Source organism: Sarcophilus harrisii, chromosome 1 (assembly GCF_902635505.1).
Source record: "Sarcophilus harrisii chromosome 1, mSarHar1.11, whole genome shotgun sequence".
In the NCBI taxonomy this organism is placed as follows: Eukaryota; Metazoa; Chordata; class Mammalia; order Dasyuromorphia; family Dasyuridae; genus Sarcophilus; species Sarcophilus harrisii.
In genome coordinates, this window is record NC_045426.1 from 391,731,265 (window position 1) to 391,752,148 (window position 20,884).

General features: G+C 31.2%; 1 protein-coding gene across 1 annotated transcript in view; it reads left to right on the forward strand.

Moving 5' to 3' along the window:
- The window catches only part of ICE1 (interactor of little elongation complex ELL subunit 1), a 77,283-nt gene that overhangs the window by 11,819 nt on the left and 44,580 nt on the right, over positions 1 to 20,884 (forward strand). Inside the window, 11 exon segments of the mRNA XM_031946109.1 lie at positions 660 to 718; positions 3,195 to 3,229; positions 4,421 to 4,439; positions 5,690 to 5,801; positions 11,382 to 11,458; positions 13,173 to 13,210; positions 15,300 to 15,382; positions 15,686 to 15,725; positions 15,817 to 15,876; positions 17,934 to 18,023; positions 19,763 to 20,202. Coding sequence (XP_031801969.1) covers positions 660 to 718; positions 3,195 to 3,229; positions 4,421 to 4,439; positions 5,690 to 5,801; positions 11,382 to 11,458; positions 13,173 to 13,210; positions 15,300 to 15,382; positions 15,686 to 15,725; positions 15,817 to 15,876; positions 17,934 to 18,023; positions 19,763 to 20,202 — 1,053 coding nt within the window.

Genomic DNA, 20,884 nt, shown 5'->3' on the forward strand with positions numbered 1-20,884 from the left:
TAAATTTTAAAAAATTCCTCCATATGATTATTTATTATGTCTTTGAATCATCTATATTGTGAATCAAATCAGGCTAAAGTTCTAGGAGTCTATCAAATAAATTATAGTATAACATAAAAAAAAATCACATTGAAAAAAAAAAATTTAGATGCTCCAGAAAAGCATCTAAAATTTTTGTGTAGCATGATTTTGCTTAGAGGGACTACATGTGATTTGGAAAGCTATTGTATATAGAACTCTTCATGTTTGGCTTCTATGTAGCCATTTATATTTCATAGAAACCATTTCTGTAGTATTACTGCACTAGACAAAATTAGACACTACTACATTGTGCCTGAAAAAATAAGAGAAGGAAGACTTAGGAACATGCCCCTTTCACTTTTTGCTTTGAAAGTGTTTTATGTGTTTAGTTTTGTTTTCATAAATAGTTTGGGAATGAATTTTATATTTGATAATTTTGGACTCTCTGAAGTACTGAGGATTAAATTCAAGAGATTGAGGACCTACTATATTCAAATAAAAAGAAATATGAACCATTTAGCTCTCCCTATCAATCTTGTACAGTTATTATTATGTAGATAATGACTATCCAGTGATTTTGTTAGAACTGCCTCCCCAGAAAATGGAAATAGAACTGATCGATTTTTTTTTTCTTTCAGAATTTAAATGAATATGTTGCTGCACTAATCACACTAAAACAAAAAATAATTGATACAGAGTAAGTACAAATGTTTTGTGGGTTTTTTTAAGTGAGCAAAAGTTTTGTTATTTGGTTTTACTTTAGTGGGTCTGGGGAAAATAGGCAGATATATACAAATTACTTGTGTTAATACAGTGATCTTGATCTCAGTGTCAGTGGAGCCAAGCCCATATCAGTTTTCTTTTTCACTAACCAGATTAGCATTGGAGAATGTCTATATAGTGACAGTCTGTATAATTTTAAGATACTTTATTAGGCAGATTTTAATTTTTTTTCAATTAATAAAAAAATCTTCCTTTCCCTTTCTCACCCCAGTAGGGGGAAAAAAAAAAACCCAATAACAAAAACAACCCTATAACCCTTGTATGTATGTTTATGCATTGAAAAGCAAATTTCCATTTTAACTATTTCTAGGAAATACAGAAGGTGCTATTAAAACTTAAAATTGTATTAAGATTTTTGGGACACCCCCTCTATCTCAATCTGCACTGAGACCTTTGTTTCTCTATTGGGAAATGGATAGTATCTTTTACCATGGGATCTGTGTCAAACTTCTTTACTGCTCAAAGTTTGTCTTTACAACGTTATAGCTAAATTGTTTTTTTGATTCTATTCACTTCAAGTACACTTTGTTAGTTCGTAAAATTGTTCTTAAGTTCCTCCAAAACTCATTCTTTAATCATTTCTTTTAGAATAGTAGTATTCCCTTACATTCATTTACAATAAATTTGTTTATCCATTGCTCCATTGAGTTTCTAGTTCTTTGTCATTACAAAAAGAGGTGCTATGAATATTTTTTTTATACATGTGGATCATTTTTCTCTTCTTTTTTCTCTTCCTTTGATTTCTTTAGGATATAGACCTATAAATGGATTTTTTAATGGTCAAAATTTAGCAACTTTTTGGGCATAGTTTCTAATTTCTTTCCAGAATAATTGGATAATTTTAAAGCTTCACGTAATGGATCAAAATTAAAAATTTATAACCAGGATTTTAGAATTAATCCACATTCTCTTTATGGGATGAATAAGCACATTAGAATATGCTAGAACATACTAGCAACATATATTGGATAGATAATTTTAATTTTTCTAGTGTAATAAATGAAAGTTTCTACACAGTGTTAACTTTAAACAAGACTCCCCATCTCCTTCCAAAAAAAAAAAAAAAAGATTAAGGACATGGGAAAGGAGAAAAGTGTATGATAAAATTTGCTAACTAATTTCCAGCATTTTTTTCTTAACTAATCTGTAGTATTAAATTAGCTTAGAAGGAATGGCTATTTCCAAGACTGGTATCTGTGTTGCAGGGTGAGATTGACTTAGAATAAAATGATATCTCAGGATCCAAACCGAAAAATAGTTTTAGACCAGGGTTCCTCAAACTTTTTAAATAGGGGGCCAGTTCACTGTCCCTCAGATTGTTGGAGGGCCGGACTATAGTAAAAACAAAAGCTTTGTTTTGTGGGCCTTTAAATAAAGAAACTTCATAGCCCTGGATGAGGGGATAAACGTCCTCAGCTGCTGCATCTGGCCTGCTGGCCATAGTTTGAGGACCCCTGTTTTAGACTCTCCAAGTTAAGTAGACTTTGGTCTGCTACCATTCTGTTTTCTTATATGGAAGTGTGTGTGTGTTTTTTTTTTTTTTTTTTTTATTATAATAACTTTTTATTGACAGAACCCATGCCAAGGTAATTTTTTACAATATTATCCCTTGCACTCACTTCTGTTTCGATTTTTCCCCTCTCTCCCTCCATTCCCTCCCCCAGATGGCAAGCAGTCCTATATATGTTAAATATGTCACAGTATAACCTAGATACAATATATGTGTGCAGAACCAAACAGTTCTCTTGTTGCACAGGGAGAATTGGATTCAAAAGGTAAAAATAACCCAGGAAGAAAAACAAAAATGCAAACAGTTTAATTCATTTCCCAGTGTTCTTTCTTTGGGTGTAGCTGCTTCTGTCCATCATTGATCAGTTGAAACTGAATTAGGTCTCTTTGTCAAAGAAATCTACTTATATGGAAGTGTTTTGCTGGGTTTTGAATTTCTTACTGTTCTCTTATTTTCCTCATAGTTAAAAAAAAAGATGGAATACTGTAATTTCCAGTCATTCTGGGAAGTTCAATTAAAATTCATTAAACTCTGTGAAAAGTCTAATATTATACCAGGCATAGATTTTAGTCAGATCAGATGAATTTTTAGTGAGAGACTTTTCCCTCACTAAATTCATAATTCAGTAGTTTTAGATGATAATAATGATAATTAATGCTGTATTTTTAGAATAGTCATATTTTGTAACTTGTTTATCTTAGAATATATTTACTAAGCTGTTTGCTATATAAGGTCATTTAGTTTAAGGGTTATGTATTGTACAACATTAGTAATTAAATATAATTGTTGAGATTTTTCAAGTAAAAAATGTAAACTGGTGATTTTCTTTATATTTCCATTGTAAATAATTTGTTTTGTTTTCTCTTTTTTTCCCTCACAGTAATTTGCTGACAGAATATCAGAAGAAATGTGATAATATCCTTTTTATAGCTTTTTACTTTTCAATATATTTGCTTGGTATTTATTTCTTTAAAATGATCTCTTTTATGTCTAATGTTTTGAAAGAATTCTTTAATACTTTCTTAATTATCTGTAAAATCAAAGACATAGACTCTGATAAAGAACATGTCTTATTTCATTATCAATGTATTTAATATTCTAATTACTCAGTTGACTGCTGTTGACTCTAAATCTTAGAAAAGATTTAAGACATTTTGTATATAGTTTACCTTATCTTTAAAATTGAATTACTATATATTCTTCATTTACCTGAAAGTAACAAACATTGTGAGAACTAGAACTTTAGAAGAAATCTGCTATAGCATAGGAAATTATGATAAAAGATATTTGGGACATGGAATATTTGGATTAAATAGTTATATTAGCACAAATACATATGGTTTTTGTTTTCTAACTTTTATTATGGATAAGTAGGAATTTATTCTGTCAGTCAACAAGTATTTATAAACTACTTCCCATGAGGAATAAAAATGCAAGAATTAGACAATTCCTCCTTAAGGAGCATAGTTCATTGAGGGAGATAGCGTGTATATATATTGAGTATTAGAGTATTATACATGTTATAGCCACATATAGACAAAATCCAAGGTAGTTAGCAATTGAATTAGGAAAAGGTTCAAGTAGAAGGCAGAGTTTATGAGGTGGTGCTTTCCACACATGGAAATGACAGCTAGTACAAAGCATACAAAGGCGAAAGAGAGTGTCATGTGTTTAGAAAAGAAAAGAGCCTTGTTTGGCTGGACCATAGAATGTGGGGAAAGGAAATGATGTGTAAGGAAGTCATGAAAGGTATTATTGTGCTGTTTAACTGTCATTTATTAAATTTAAGTTTCATATTCTTCTATTATAGACAATTGTTCATAGAGACCTGTGAAAAAAGCTAAGTTTGATAAGATATTCCATTTAAATGAAAAAGAAATCCTTTAGTCTGGTTTTTGCCAGTAAAAGAAAAAAAGTAAAGAGTAGTATTAAGGAGTATGTGATGACATGCCAATGAAGCTAATCAGATTCATCAGTTATCACTGGGACAGCAGAGTGTTAAGCTCTCACTTGCAAAAATATAACTGCAGGGGAAACCTATCACTAGCTGTAGAAAAATAATATTACAATACATAATTTTCTAAGTTTTCTTTAACTCAAGATTACAGCTGCAATTCGCAGAAAGGTAAGCATGAATTTAATTGATATAATGCACATGGGCCTTATTTTTGAGTGGACATCCTTTGCTATATAGTAAGGAAGCTAATAGCATATGATATTTACTAAAAATAATAATACTAGCCCCCCTTTAATGACATTTTTTCAGGCAGCTAGGAAGTGAAGCCAATAGGTTCTAGGCCTGAAATAGAAAGATTCATCTTCCTAAATTCAAATTTGGACTCAGATACTAAATAAGTATGTGACCCTTTTTGCCTCAGTTTCTTTATCTATAAAATGATCTAGAAAAAGAAATAAAAAGCCCTTCTACTGCCGTTGTCCTGAAAATCCCAAATAGGATCACAATGAGTCTGACTCAACTAAAACTACTGAAAAATTGGCAGATTGTGTCATTTAAAAAGCGTCATTTGTTTGAACCTCTCTTCTTTACCACATGATTATCTGAACATCTACTTAATGGAAGATAACCTTGCTCCTTAAACACTTTATACATTATCATTTAAATTCAACTTCATTGACCAAAAGACTCTTTGGTAGACTGCAACTTTATTAAGCATTATAATAGAATTCAGCTGGTTGTTTATTGGGATTTGTTCAAAATATTTTATGTTAATTACTCAGATATCAGTAAAAGGAATAGGGTCTGCAGAATTTTTTTGCATTGATTTTTCTATTCACATAGCTTTTAAGTTCTCTTTCATCAGTGATGTTTAGCCAATGTTAGAACCTGTCTATATTGATATTTTTGTACCATCAAATTATTTTGTATCATTTAGACTAATTTGATTGTCTTAACTAGTTTAATTTCAGCTATGTGAATTAATTACCAATAGACATAATTTTTTAGTGATGTTCCGTTACCTAATTGTGTTAATTACTTGCTTGAAACACAAAGCATGCATTTAAAATTTTAATATGGGAATGAGTTAACTAATCTTTTTGACTCAATGAATCAGGTTCAGTCCAAGGAGACTTTGTAAGATAAGTTTGCTGAGACAGTAGTCAGATTGGAAGGTTATATTAATTACCTCTTTAAAAAATTCTTTAGTCTTTTTTTGGCAATAAAAAGAAAAAAAGATAAAGAGTAATTTCAAGGAGTAGATGATGACATGTGAATGTAGCTAATAAGGTTTATGGAACAGTTATAACAGACAGCAGAGAATTACTTAACCTTTCACTTGAAAAAGTAAAACTGTATAAAGAATTGGACATTAATTGGGCTCAAGTAATTACATACTATTAAACTGTTTATTTTAGAGAAAACGCTGCACTTCGTAAGCAGGTGGAACAAATGTTGCAAAAAATTTCCCCTCTGGAGAAATGCCAGGAAGAACTGGGATGTTTGAAAGCAGAGCTAGAAGAAAAAAAGGTACAGTAGTGAAAAGGCCAGTATTGTTTGGCTGAAGCTTACTCAAATCTCATTTATTCGTTGCTCTGTGTAATCATTTGGAGTAAGTTGTAAATATGTTATCTTGAACAGATACAATTCATCATCTTCATTTTGTTATTTTCCGTCATTCTGTGGTATCACTAACCTTAGATCTTTGGAGTTGGCCGGATTAAGCATGGTTTCTATCTTAAAATTCCAGACTACTTGAAGACTTGTTTAGAAATAATGGTTTTTCACTTAAAATTTTATATCACACTGAGAAGAATATATGCTATCTTTAAAAAGCAATGTTCACAAGGACTTTTTTTAATTTTAATTTTCTTTTGCTAAAGTCTTACTGAGTGAAAACTCATTTTGCAATTTTAATATCTCATGGCTTGCTAAAACCTTTGACAGCTTGGCTTCTAATAACTTCATTTTAAAACTTTTTAAGTTTATAATTTTGAGTAGTTGATTAATTTTCAATAATTGAAGGTCTAATGTGAAATGAGGGGAAAAAAAGATTTTATATGCTTAAAATTGTACATATTCTTCAAGGCACATTTAAGTAAGCCACAAAGTAGTATATATATACCTAGGCTCAATAATCAGAGTATTTTAAGGTTTATGGTGTTTTTTCACTTTTACTAATTAAAAAAAGTAGCTTTAAAATTCTTATGTTTTGGTTGCTATTATACATAATCTGTCATTTCTATTTAATTTATTAATTTATCTGTCAAATTTATTTAATTCTTCCAACCCTGTGATATAGGCACTATTATTATTCCTGTTTTAGAGATAGGAAAACTGAACTTGAGAGAACTTTAAAAACTTTCCCAGGAATGTACAACTAGTATTTGAGACTGGTTTCAGTCAAGTTTTCCTCATTGCAGGCCCAGCTCTGTTTATCCACTGTGCCAGTTGTTACCTCCCAAGACTGAGGATCAGGAGAACTGGTGCTTGCTTGGTTATTAACTTTGGAAATAGCTAACTTTGATCTTGAACAGTCTTGTAATTTCTGTGGGTTTCAGTTTCTTCATATGTAAAAATCAATGATTCTTAGATCTCTTCTAGTTCTAAAATTCTATAATTCCATGTATCTTTAATATTGATTGTTCTAGAGAGCCATGTCTTTATTCATCCTTCTTTAAAGAAAACATAATTAGTAAAAATTCAGACTTGGAAAGCAGCTAATTAGAAGTTAATGGTTTGTATTATAAAAAAATCTTTCATTTTACAGAATATAACATCATGAGTTTCATTATGTCCCTTTGGGTAATAAATTATTATTCTGTTCATAGACAGTTTTTTATTGATGCCTTTTTATTTTATAAAATATATAGAAAAGATAGTTTTTAACGTATATCCTTGAAAAACCTCGTGTTGCTAATTTTTTCCCCTTATTCCCCTAGACAGCAAACAGTCCAGTATAGGTTAAATATGTGCAATTCCTCTAAACGTTTTTCCACATTTGTCATACTGCATGAGAAAAATGAGATCAAAAGGGGAAAAAACCAAACAATAACAACAACAAAAAAGTTGAAAATAATATGCTTTTGTCCCTGTTCAGTCTCCATAACTATCTCTATGGATGCAGATGGCCCTTGCCATCACAAGTCAATTGGAATTGGTCTGAATCACCTCATTGTTGAAAAGAGTCAGGTCTGTCACAGTTGATCACCACATAATCTTAGGGTTGCTGGGAATAGTGTTCACCTGGTTTTACTCACTTCACTTAGCATCAGTTCTTGCAAGTCTCTCCAGGCCTTTCTGAAATCATTCTGCTGTTTGTTTCTTATAGAACAATAATATTCCATTTTATTCTTATACCATAATTTATTCAACCATTCCCCAAATGATGGGCATTCACTCAGTTTCCAGTTCTTTGCCACTACAAAAAGAGCTGCTACAAACATTTTTGCATACGTGGGTCCTTTTCCTTTTTTTATGAAGTCTTTGGGATACAGACTCAGTACAGACATTGCTGGATCAAAGGATATTCATATATTGGGCCTAGTTCCAAATTGCTCTCCAGAATGGTTGGATTAGTTCACAACTCCACCAATAATGTATTGTGTCCCAGTTTTCCCACATCCCTTTCAACATTTATCCTTATATTTTCCTGTCATCTTAGCCAATCTAAGAGGTGTGAGTTGTTTTAATTTGAATTTCTCTAAATCAATAGTGATTTAGAGCATTTTTTTATATAACTAAAACTGGCTTTAATTTCTTCATCTGAAAATTGTCTGATCATATGGGAATGGCTTGTATTCTTAGAAATTTGAGTCAATTATATATTTTGGAAATGAGACCTTTATTGGATGTAAAATCCCCCTTCCCTCCCTGACCAATTTTCTGCCTCTCTTTTAATCTTATCTCTTTTGGTTTGATCTTTTTAATTTCTTGTAAGCAAAATTATCCATTTTGCTTTTCATAATGTTCTTTACTTCTTTGGCCATAAATTCATTCCTTCTTTCACAGATCTGAGAGATAGACTATCCTTGTTCTCTAATTCTCTTAATAGCATCACCTTTTATGTCATGAACCCCTTTAGACCTTATCTTGGTATAGCATGTGTGTTAGAAATTAGCATGCCTAATTTTTGCCATACTGTTTTCCAGTTTTCCCGAAAATTTTTGTCAGATAGTGAGTTCTTATCCCAGAAATTGAGGTCTTTGGGTTTATCAAAAACTAGATTGCTATAGTCAATGACTATTGTGTCTTGTGAACCTCACCTATTCTAATGATTCACTACCCTATTCAGCATCAGATGGTTTTGATAACTGCTGCTTTATAATAGTTTTAGGTTTGGTATAGTTAGGCCACCTTCCTTTGCTTCCCCTCCCCCCCCCCCCCGCTGCCCCTCCCCCCCCCAATGAATTGTCTTGACATTCTTGATCTTTTGTTTTTCCAGATGAATTTTGTTATTGTTTTTTCTAGCATTGTAACGTAATTTCTTAATTTAGGTGGTTCATTTTTATTATATCAGTTTGGTCTACCTATGAGCACTTGATACTCTGCCAGTTGTTCAGATCTAACTTTATTTGTGTAATTTATTCATATAGCTTGGTAGGTAGACACCTACATATTTTATATTACCTATAGTGATTTTAAATGGGATTTCTCTTTTCTGTTTCTTGCTGTTGGACTTTGTTGGTAATATGTAGAAATGCCAATGAATAATATGGATTTATTTTATAACCTGCAACTTTGCTAAAATTGTTAATTTTTTCTAGGAATTTTTTAGTGGATTCTCTAGGATTCTCTTAAGTATATCATTGTCATCTGCAAAGAGTGATAATTTTTTGGTTTCTTCATTACATACTCTAATTCCTTCAATTTCTTTTTTCTTCTCTTATTGATACAGCTAACATTTCTAGTACAATTGTTGAATAGTGTTGGTAATAGTAAGCAACCTTGTTTAACCCCGATCTCATTAGTAGTTCTTCTAGTTTATCCCCATTATATATGTCTTGCTGATGGTTTTAGATAGATGCTACTTGTCATTTTAAGGAAAACTCCATTTATTCCTCTGCTCTCTAGTGTTTTTTATTAGGAATGGATGTTGAATTTTGTCAAAATGATTATTCTCTAATACCTTTTTAAAAATATATTTTTTTCCAAATATACTCCTATGCACACAGATCGAAAAAGAAATAAAAGCAGTTTAGCAACACAGAACAATAGCACATTGACATTGTCTTAGGGTGCATACTTTTCGATGAACCAGAGATGTCATTTCTCAGCTATTTTTTGAACTTCTTTGGTCATTATTATAATGCAACATTCTGTGTCATTTCATTGCTATGCTTTTGTTATTTTAAAAAAAAATTTATTATTTTATTCCTTAGTATTTCCTAACTTACTCTGCATAAGTTCATATAGACCTCATATTTCTCTGAGTTCCATATAGTTATTATTTTTTATGACACAGTAATATTCCATTACAATTTTGAGTGCTTTCTTTATTTCTAGTTTCTTGCTACTCCATTAGGTATTGCAATGTTTACTATAAATGGAACTTTTCTTCCACAATTTGACTTGCTTGAATTTTCTTAACCAGGGAATATCTAGGCAGGTAAAAATATTTTGGTTACTTTTTTCTTCCTGACATAATTTCAATTTGCTTTCTAGAATGACTCTAACAATTGACAACTCTGCCAACTGAATAATAGTGTCCTGCAGCCACTCCAGCATGAGCCATTTTTTGTTTTTGTCATTATTACCAATTTACTTGTGATGATATGAAACCTCAGTGTTCAGATTGTCAGCTAGACATGCTTTAAATAGTGGGGAATGGGGTATCCTTGATCTGCTTCTGTATTTATTGGAAAATCTGATTGGCAATGCTGACATTTGATTGTAAATGAATTTTTATCTTATTAAATTCATTAACGATTTTGGCATTTTACTTCAAGTGAATTTAATTTTTATCTTATTGAAAAGTGGCCCTCACTTCTGCTTTTGAGGGCTGTTTTTTTTTTTTTAATCAAAAATGAGTATTATGCTTTGTTGAAAACTTTTTAATTTTATCTTTTAGTGTAACCATCCATAAAGGGTGTTTGTATTTTTAATGTAATTTAGTATATTTTCCAAATGTTTGTCTCCCTCTTATAATTGGAGTTGGTCGTAGTAACTTAAAGGATCTATTACTGGAGTTAGAGAATCACAAGATTTTTTTTGCCTTAATTCCTCTAAAGATCTAGAAGGAATTGTAGCTCTCATGAATTCAACACCTCTAATATTGTAGATGAGGAAAATGAGACCTAGAGAAGTTATATGCATATATGTGTGTGTATATATATATATATGTGTGTATATATATATATATATATACACACACACACACACACACACACATAAATACATACAAACATACATTTTAGGTAGGATTCATTTTTTCATCAATACCTCTCATTGTACTATAATGTTGTACTATAATACCTCTCATTCTTATAGCTAAGATTTAATGTTATATGTTCATTTCAGTATTTATAGCAAAAAAAAAATATATATATATATATATATATATTTTTTTTTTTTAGCAAAAACCTCTTTTTTAGATATTTGCTTGTACATTGTGCATTTATTTAGGTTTTCTGTTTTATACCTTATATCTGTATATAATACATAAACTATACATAAACTGGTATTATATTTTCATATGATTGGTCATTACATTTTTTTCCCTTGAACTTGTGATTTCACCACTGTAAGTGAACCTTCCCAGTGTGAAAATTCCTCTTTATCAATGAAGATCAACAGTTTACTGTTACTATAATCTTTGAAAATTTCTTGTTAAGAGCAAGTGAATTATCACAGTATGTCTCTGAGGCAGTACCTGAACTCGGGTTTTTGAATGTCAAAACACAGCTTCCTCATTAATCACCCCAGATTGCCTATCATATTAAATTTTAAAATAATAATAATGCAGAAGGATTAAATAATGAGTTTTTTCCTTTGATGACCATATATGAAACTTAACTACATTCATTTATAGTCATAAAAAGAAAGTCATCTTCTATTTTGGGGGGGTTTTTGATAATTTTCAGGCCTTTTTTTTTTTTTTTTCCTTGTTAGAGTTCTCTCAAGATATATCAGGATTCTTATCATGAATATACTCGTGTGAAAGAAGAATGCCTAAAAAGTGATGCTCGGTAAGTTTTTTATTTTATTTTATCTTATTTAAAGAAAAATGACCATATGTAGTTTATGGTTGTTAATTTCAGAGTCTTTGTTTTAGACTTTTTGTTTCTGAAAATTGTATAAAAATATTTATGGAATATTGACTTTAAAAAAATATTTCTTTCATGGGAAGCATAAAGCTGGGAAAACGAGTTTTTCTATTTTCCCAAAACAATCCAGCCTTCTGTTTTTCTGGTCTTCTCTGAGCATAGCTTGTCTTGTTGTGAACTCTAGTATGTACATACAGATACTTATTGAAATTTTAGCGATAAATAATTTTTTAACTAATTGCTTCCTCTTGTAAAAATAAACAGTCTGAATCCTTTAAAGTGTTTGCAAATTTATTCAGGGAGGATGTGTAATTATTGTCCTGAAACTTGATATGCTAAGCACAATGATATCTACAAATGAGGGATGGGGGGGAAAGGATTAAAGGAGGGAATAATTGAGGAAGCATTTATTAAATGCCCACCAAATGCCAGGCTTGTGCTAAATAATTTATAAATATTATCTTATTATTTACACAGCAATTTTATGAGGGAAGGGTTTTATTATCCTCTTTTTGTAGTTGAGGAAACAGAGCCATATGATAATTAAACTTATTTGGATATTAATAAGTATCTGAGGTCATATTTGACCTTTCTTATTCTGGGCCCAATATATATCACTATGCCACCCACCAAAGTGACCTCACCATCTGTAGAAATCTCCTTGGTCACAGTGGGGAATGCTTTGGGTGAGCATATTTCTCCTTATTTCATGACTCACATCATGTTCATTATCAGTGGATCATTAAACAATGTTAATGTTATTGTCTTTACATCTTAAAGAGGAGGCTCTTGAATGAGTATTGATGGGAGATACTTTATAATGAAGAACCCTGTTTTGTGCTATAAAATCATATATATGTCTTTTTATAATCACAACATCATAAGCACAATGTTATCCATGTTTTACACTTTTTAAAGTTAATTTTTAAATAGTAAAAATGTGTTTATTTTTGACTATTGCTTGGGAAAGGCTGCTTGTTTCCTATAAATATACTCATTATAAGTCCATTCAGCTTGGTTACAGAAAATTCTTATAAAAATTTTGCATAGGTAGGAAAGTAGGTAGTAATTATACTTTCTATTTTACCTTCCTTCTCCCCTCCCCCCCCCCCGAAGTAATAAGAGATTTCCCCCATACTTTTAATAGTTTTATCTCTGTTCAACACCTTATATATCAGCCTTTGATATCTTCATAATTGTATCATCTCCAACATAGAACTCATATTAGAGTATGAGTATACACTTGGTTCATTTCATTTTTCCCCTCCTTTTTGATACCATTTCTCTCTTTTTATTGGTACATCTGCTGTGTTACATTATAAACTCCCTCCCTTCCATATCTCTTTCACATTATTCTTGTTTTCTTTTGAATTAACTTTGCTAATACTTTTGACAAGAAGATAATAAAACTTCACAAAAAATTAAGGGATAAATCCACATAAACAATAACAAGTCTTTTCATATGTTTTCTTGATTTCTTTATAGTATAATTTGACATTACCATGTAGTGTCTACCAATTTTTTTAGCTATTTATAGAACAAAAATTGTGTCCTGCATATTATGCTATCCAATTGCAGAAGCAGAATAATATATTGTATCCTGTTAACTTATTATCTAACTTGAAATTTTAATCAGGAAGAAGAAACTCGAAGCCAAAGTGAAAAAGCTAGAAGGTAATTAGCACTGATGATCATGATGATAATAAAGTAAATCATTTCTACTTTGTTCTGACACTGTACTTATATCCATAATTACTAGACAGTAATGTCTGACTGTAACAAGACAAGTTATCGAAATGTTACAGTCCAAATAATAGGAGTACTATAGTTTGCTATAATTGATAACAATTGAGTAATGGATTTATTTTAGAAAGTTGAAAGGGATGGGTCTTTTGTACTCATTTCCTTAAGGAAAGTCACTATTAAGAAAAGATATTTTTAGAAGCAAGCAAATTATGATATGTGTGATAGGAAAATAATAATAAAACCTGGATATTGTTTTCTTTGTCAGGAAAAATTGATACTTTGGATCAGAAATAAGCATATTTGGTGCTGATGTTCAATTATTTTTCCTTTCTTTGTTTAGAGGAAAAATTAACTTTTTAGTCTAATGCTACACTCATTAAAATACTGTTATACTGGGATGGTATACCTCCTCAACAATTATTTTATTTTGTTAATTAACATGTCAATGTTGTTTAGAAAAAATAGACCTGGAGTTGTGGGGCATTTGTGGAATGGGATGGAATCAGGAAAAAGTAAAGTAAATTTGTTATGGAAGGTGGAAAGGCTTAGACAGTTGAGGGCACAACTGGATTGAAAATTGGAGTATTGTGAAAAACTTAAAACTCAAGGCATCCCTTAATGTTGTATGTGTTATGTAACCTTTCTCAGCATTTAGTTTCCCCCTCTATAAAATGAGGTGTTTGGACTTTATAGCCCATTTAATGCCTTCTGGCTCTAAGTCTATAATCTTCTGATTTTCTTTTTTGGACACTTTCATAATTTTGACTAAGGCTGACATAGTACTCTCCAGAATTCCAATCTGACCACCAAAGATTATCTTTTGTGTTCTCAATTACTATATCTGTTCCTTCATAGTTCAGTAATTTGATAAAATTCTGTTAAAAAAAAATTGCATTTACTTCAGGTTTGGAATGAAGTATATTCTAGATTAACATAGGATAAAGTTACATTGTAATAGCTAAGAACTGACATAGGTTCAGACATAAATATGTTATATTGATTAGATTTGAAATTTAGATTTGAATTCTTTAAAAACCAAATAATAATGATTTCATCTTACTTTGCACTTATATTAAACATTGTCAGTAAAAGGCATAAGTAGAGAATTCCCATGTGCTGTGTCAACATTTAATAGTGAATTTAAGGAGACCTGGTTTTTATTGAGGGAACTGCTCTGCAGTTCACCTTTTGTTTTTTGTCACTGTTACAAGCATATCTTAAAATTTTCCTTTGAAGCATAAGGAGAAAGATAGTGGTTTTTTTTGTATAAGTTGTTTGAATTTGTTATGTATTGCATTTTTTGACAAATAGCATAGGACCTACATTTATTAACTTTTGGTATAAAAAGACTAGGGAGTGCTAGAGGAATCAGTGGAAGAGTATTTTTATTTATTTAGTGGGCACTTGACAATCTTTATTTTTAGGTAAATTTAATTTTTAATTCTATAGTGGTGCCGTGGCATAAATTCAGTAGTGTCTTCCTACTATAATCATTACTGATCAGACCCTTACTAGAATATTATATCCAATTGGGAGCTCCACAGCTAAGGAAGAACTTGGAGAAGTACAGATAAGAACTTTAAAGATGAATAAGTAAAGATTTATCCAAAAGTGTTTCAGGAACTGGGATTATTTAAGCTATGGAAAAGAAAGGTGAAGGAATTATAAGAACTGTTTCATTAGTAACAGAAGTCTTTGAATGTAAAATAGCATTGAGCTATTCTCTGAAATCCAAATAAATTGAAACAATTTCAAAATTGCATAAAAGAATTTTGTGAAAATTCCTGAAGAGTATTTACAAATTGGATTAAACTATCTACAATTCTGTAGATCCTGGTAAAATATCGAACGAAAGCTATTTTACTTTTTTCCATTTTGAGATACAGTAAATAAACAAAGAAAAGTTTTATGCACATAGCAACCATATGCCTGTCTATATTTCATGAATGTAATTTAACCAAAGTTAAATTAATGACTATTTTCTTCTTCCCATGTTCTTTTATTTTTTTAAATAAAGAAGCTGCAGTAAAACACACTGAAGACTTAAAGCAATTGAAAATTGAAAAAAAAATTCTTGAAAAAGAGCTCAAGAAGACACAGGTAATAAATAATAATCTACAACATCTTTGGTTTCAAAATTTAGAGGTTTGCATATTATGCTTTGTCAATCTCAAAATATTACTTATATAACAGTGAATTCTTCTCAGACCTTTTACATATAGAAACATTTATTTATATGAGAATAATTATAGAACAAAATCAAAATCAAAGCTAACTTAAAATTAGCAAATTGTGCCAAGTACTAACCAAGAATTGTTTATTTGGTGAATTTCATGGATGTGGGGCGTGAGGGTTGTATATATGGATAACAGATTATTGTAACAAAATTTTGTTATTTAACAGGAAAAACTTGATGAGTTTCCTAAGCAAAATAGTAAGAAAGGTGAGTATTGACTTTGTAACTATATTTGATTTTTTTTTTTTGATTTATAATATACTTTGCATTATAAAATCATTCTTCTCTATATTTTTAGTTTTGAAACATATGGGGACTCAGAGTTCCAGTAATGAGCCAGTTGAAACCCTAGACAAGAGTGAGTAGTCTTTCAATTACTATTTTTATTTTAGCTTAAATTTAAAAGTATATGTATATGATAATAATAGTAACTAATATTTACATACAGTATACCAGACGCTATGTGAAACTTTACAAAATATTATTTGATTCTCTTAACAACCTTAGGAGATTGGTGTTATTATTATCCCCATTTTACAGATGAGGAAACTGATACAAATAAACATTAAGTGACTTTTTCAGGATCATGGTTCTTAACTTGTCTTCATGATTCTAGGCTTATCCTTTCTGTCAACTGTACTGCCTAGCTGCTGTTAGAAAATAAGTGCACTGCATTATTTGCTCCTGCAAAGAATATTCAAATCTTTATATTGTTGATATTTTTAATTTTCATAGAATAATAGCTGGGTGGGGAAATGATGTTATCTCTGTTCTATTCTAGGTGTGAGAAGTCTTATTGGTAGGTTGAATAAGATTTTGTAATTTACTTGATGTCCATGGATGATAAGGAGGATAATTGTACTATTAACAGAAATAGGGAACTCTTGGGCTTGTGAAAATAATGAGTTTGGTTTGGGGCATTTTAAAATTTGTCTCATTGCATCCAGGAGATTATTAGCAAGGAGTTGGAATAGATCTAGAGCATGAAAGAGGAGGCAATAGAAAAAGATGTTCTACAAGTAGTAGAACTGGAATTAGACTGATCTTCTGACTTAGTTACTTGTTCTTTCCACTACTCTATCTTGCTTCCCTATTGGTAGTTGCTTGCATATAGATTATAGTTGAGCCTGAAAAAGGAGGATATATTTATAAAAAAAAAAAAAAAAAGACAGAGGAAAATAATGAAAAATGACAGTGTTTAGAAGCCAGGAAGAGGGAAAGGAGTTTGTGGAGGAGATAGTGAATACTTTGAGAAGGAAGAAGAGAGCAGAAATTAAAAATAGAAATTATTTGGATGTCTTGGATGGACAGTGACCTCGGAAATTGTGAAGTGGATAAGGAAGATAAAGACTGATAAAATGTCATTGAATTTGGCTGTAATGTGGTCAGTTGGGAAACTTAAAAAGTAGTTTCAGTGCACTGTTGAGTGTGAAAACCAGATAATAGAGTCTGCAGTGATTCAATAATGAGGAATTATTAGGTGCAATTGTATGACCTCTTGTTAGCTTTGCTGAATAGGGGATTCCTCTACAGCTATAATTTGGACCAGATAACCTCTCTGTTCTCCTTCAGATCTAATTCTGTGAGGTAGTAAATAGATTTCTTTCAAGATATATACCTTTGCTACATTTATGACTCTGGATAAGTCACTTAACCTCTGTTTCCCCATTTGTTAGATGGAATTATATTGCTATGGAGACTTTTTCAAATTTTAGTTTAAATTACAGTGCACGGTAATAATTATAATGCACAATATTATTGTTTTTCACTTATTTGTACAGATCCTAATGGAATAGCTAAGAAAGATTGAATTTTACTGTCTTTACATGTAATTGGAAAAAATAAAATACTATTTAGTAGGAAAAAAGAAAGATTGGAGTTTTCCTGGTAACTTAGCAAGGAAATCAATAGGATGCCTTGCCCATTCTGGTCTACCATAAGAAACAGATTACCTGCGGCTGCGGCTGCTCATCCCTATCACTGCTTTGAAAATCTATCTGCTCTCTTTACCCCTTACCTTCTTACTCAGACCAGTGAGCTCTAAAAGCCTCTGGCCTCCTTTGTCCATTCTAGGAATTCAGACCTCCATCTTCCTCAACTCCATATTTATCCAGACAAGGATGAAAAATTTCGTCCTTTAACCTTATATCCTGTCCAAAGTACATAAAACTTCATCTTTTCTCAATAACTGTGGTCCTGCTACTTACCTGACTTCTAAATCCTTAGTCTTCCTCTTTTTTTGTCTTCCATATCCTTGGAATTTGCACTAAGGCCCTGAGATGAAACCACACCTAAGTCACAGGCTCCTTCAAATGAACTTTATTATTCTAAAAGCAGTGTGTTTTACCTCAGCTAGCTTAAAGTAAATTTTGATAAATGAAGAAAATTTATCCATATTTTCCATATTTTTCTTAGAAAAAATAAAACTGCTTTTGAAGGAGCTCTGGTTGTGCATTGACTCTACAAAAGAAAGGCTACAGAATGAAGACAATGAAGATGTCTACGGTAAGGCGAGCTATATAAAAGATTATCAGCAAAAATTTTTTGTTTGTTTTTTTCCCTCCATCATAACATGATTTCTACTGTGTAATTGGTAAAGAATATATTTGGCTTTTGATTTGCTACAGCTTCTATCAATGAATGTTCAGAGATAACTGAAAAAAAAAAATCCATGGAATGCAAAGAAAGGTTGGGTTCAGTATATTATAAGAGAATTATCATTTGACCAAAATTTGTCAATTTAGTAAACCAATCCCATTATCATCAAACTGATGGCATCTTCTAGACACACTAATCTAAAAGTTTTTTAAAATATTTGGATTTTTTTTTTTCCATTTGGTTTTTGTTCAGATTCATTATTTCATGGCCCTAGAGAGGTATAGAAAAAGAAATATTCTCTACTGCTATAGATAGGCAACTGTCATTCAGTTTACAAAGTTGTCTGAAGTACTGAGATTTAAGGAACTTACACAAAGTCATGCAGCCAACTTGGAGGGCTGTCCATAATATCATGCTTCTTATATTTGATTGGTAAAACCCTAATTTGGTTTAGTATTTTGAAATAGGATCAATTCCTTATAGGCTTACTTTTCTTTCTGGTCTTTAGGGTTGTAGGCAATGAAGTTATATTTAATATGCCACAGATGGAATATATACCTGTTTTGAATTTAAAATTGAACAAAAATGGCATTCTATCATCTCTTATCTCTCACCTTCCTTCCCAGTTCATGGACTTGGAAAGGACATTCACTGTGACTTTTGGCAGCTGTCATGATTGCAACAAGCTTAGCTGATGTGCTCTAGGCCACTTAAAATTTACATATACAGATTGTCTTGTATTTGCAGTGTTCAAAATCACTAAGAATAATCTAGAAGACAAGAACATGAATATTGTTGACCCATAGGTCAGTTTTAGAATTGCACATTTTTATAAAGTTACATGTGATTTTCAAATAAACATTGCAGTTCACAATGTTTTACCTGTTTATAAATTTGGCCTATCTTTCACTGAATGATACTGTTTTAAACATTTGGCCCTATGAAAATGAGTGTGTTTTGGATAATGTTTTGAGAATATGAAGCTATTGGACAGAATCTGTTATCTGTCATCAAAATTTTTAAAACTTGTTGGTGAAAAATAAATTTATTATTTATATTCTTCTGTAGTAGAAATGAAATGGGTTTCTTATATTCTCATTATACTTAGGAAATGTTCACTTGACAAGAATGGCAATTACAATTTCCTTTGACCTAGAGATTCTGTCTTTTTTATTATTGGCAATCTGATTTAATTAAAATTGAGAACAGAAAGTTCTTTTTTCGTATCTGCTATAAATCATTTCTATTGTCTAACTCATTATTGGTAAGAACATTGCAATAAGATGGCTCCAGTAGCAGGTATATTTCCCTTATGGGCTAGGCAGTTTTTCATAAACCACATTCCTGAAACTAACTGCTACATGTATTTTGTTGGTACAAAGGCAAGAGAAGTGGATGAATTTTGACATGAGCCTATCAAAGCAGTAGACATAAATCTCAAATGATATATCTTCTTGGTAAGTTAGTATTAATGTCTGAAAGATGACAAGTTTTTTATATTTACATAATACTCAATTTTTGAGGAGATAATTTAAAAAATTTTTGCCTTTGACTATAGTTTTTTCCTTTAGAATGACCTGTTTGTAAAATTGTACTGCAAGAGTACAAGAGTATCCCAAAGTTTAATTTCAAATATCTGTTTATAGAAAAGGCTGCCAAAGAAAATACACAGTCTAGGAAATCTGTTGAAGAATATGGACTGCTACCTCGAGTGCAGAGCAATAACTTCAGATCTCCTGAAATGAAGACTTGCCTAAGAAGCTTCTCTGCACAGTTAGAGCAGGAACTCCTTGGAGGGTGTAGGTCCATTGAGGAGGATGGTCCCATCACTGTCAATGTACAAGACTGCAGTAATGACTCAGCTTTTCATGAGGACAGAAATCCTGAGGTTTTTGTGCCAAGCAGTTGGGAGGAAAATAGTTCTGATTCCTCTGATCCGGAAGATATGGAAGATAAACCACTCATGAAGGACCTGGAAGCCATCTTTGACCTCTTCAGACTTCCCCCACCACTTCTGTCCCCAGTGTCCACGCCTCCTCCAACACCATTAAGATGTCAGGTGCCATCATCATCTCCACTTGCACCTGTAAGTTATAGATTATTTGCATTTGTTACTAAATACACATTTGTCTGTAATGTTAATGTAAGGTATCTATGAAAAAAAGATGATTTCTGGTACTGGATTTTAGAAAAATGGTAGATCAGTAGAATAGATTAGGTACATAATTCATTGTAGTAAGTGATTATAGTAATTTAATATTTGATAAGCCTAAAGAGCTAAACTTTGGGGACAGAAACTCATTTTTTGGAGAAAAAAAAAAAAACTGAGAAACCACTAAAACAATATAGCGGAAACTTGGATTTAAACCAACATCTCATATCATATACAAATGTAAGTCAAAATGGATACATGAATTACATATAAAGGGTGATAACATAAGCAAATTAGGAGAGCATGGAAGAGTTTACCTATCAGATATATGGATAAGGGAAGAGTTTAGGATTAAGCAAATTAGTAAAGAGGATTTACAAAATGTAAAATGGGTAATTTTAATTATATAAAATGAAAAAGGTTTTGTGTAAACAGAAACGTTGCAGTCAGAATTAGAAAGAAAGCAGTAATCTGGGATACTTTACAGCAAGTATCTTTGATAAAGGTCTTAAATTTCTTAAATATATAGAGAACTGAACCAAATTTATAAAAGTAAAATTCCTTTTCCAGTCAGTAAATGGTCGACCGATATGAACAGGCAATTTTCAGACAAAGC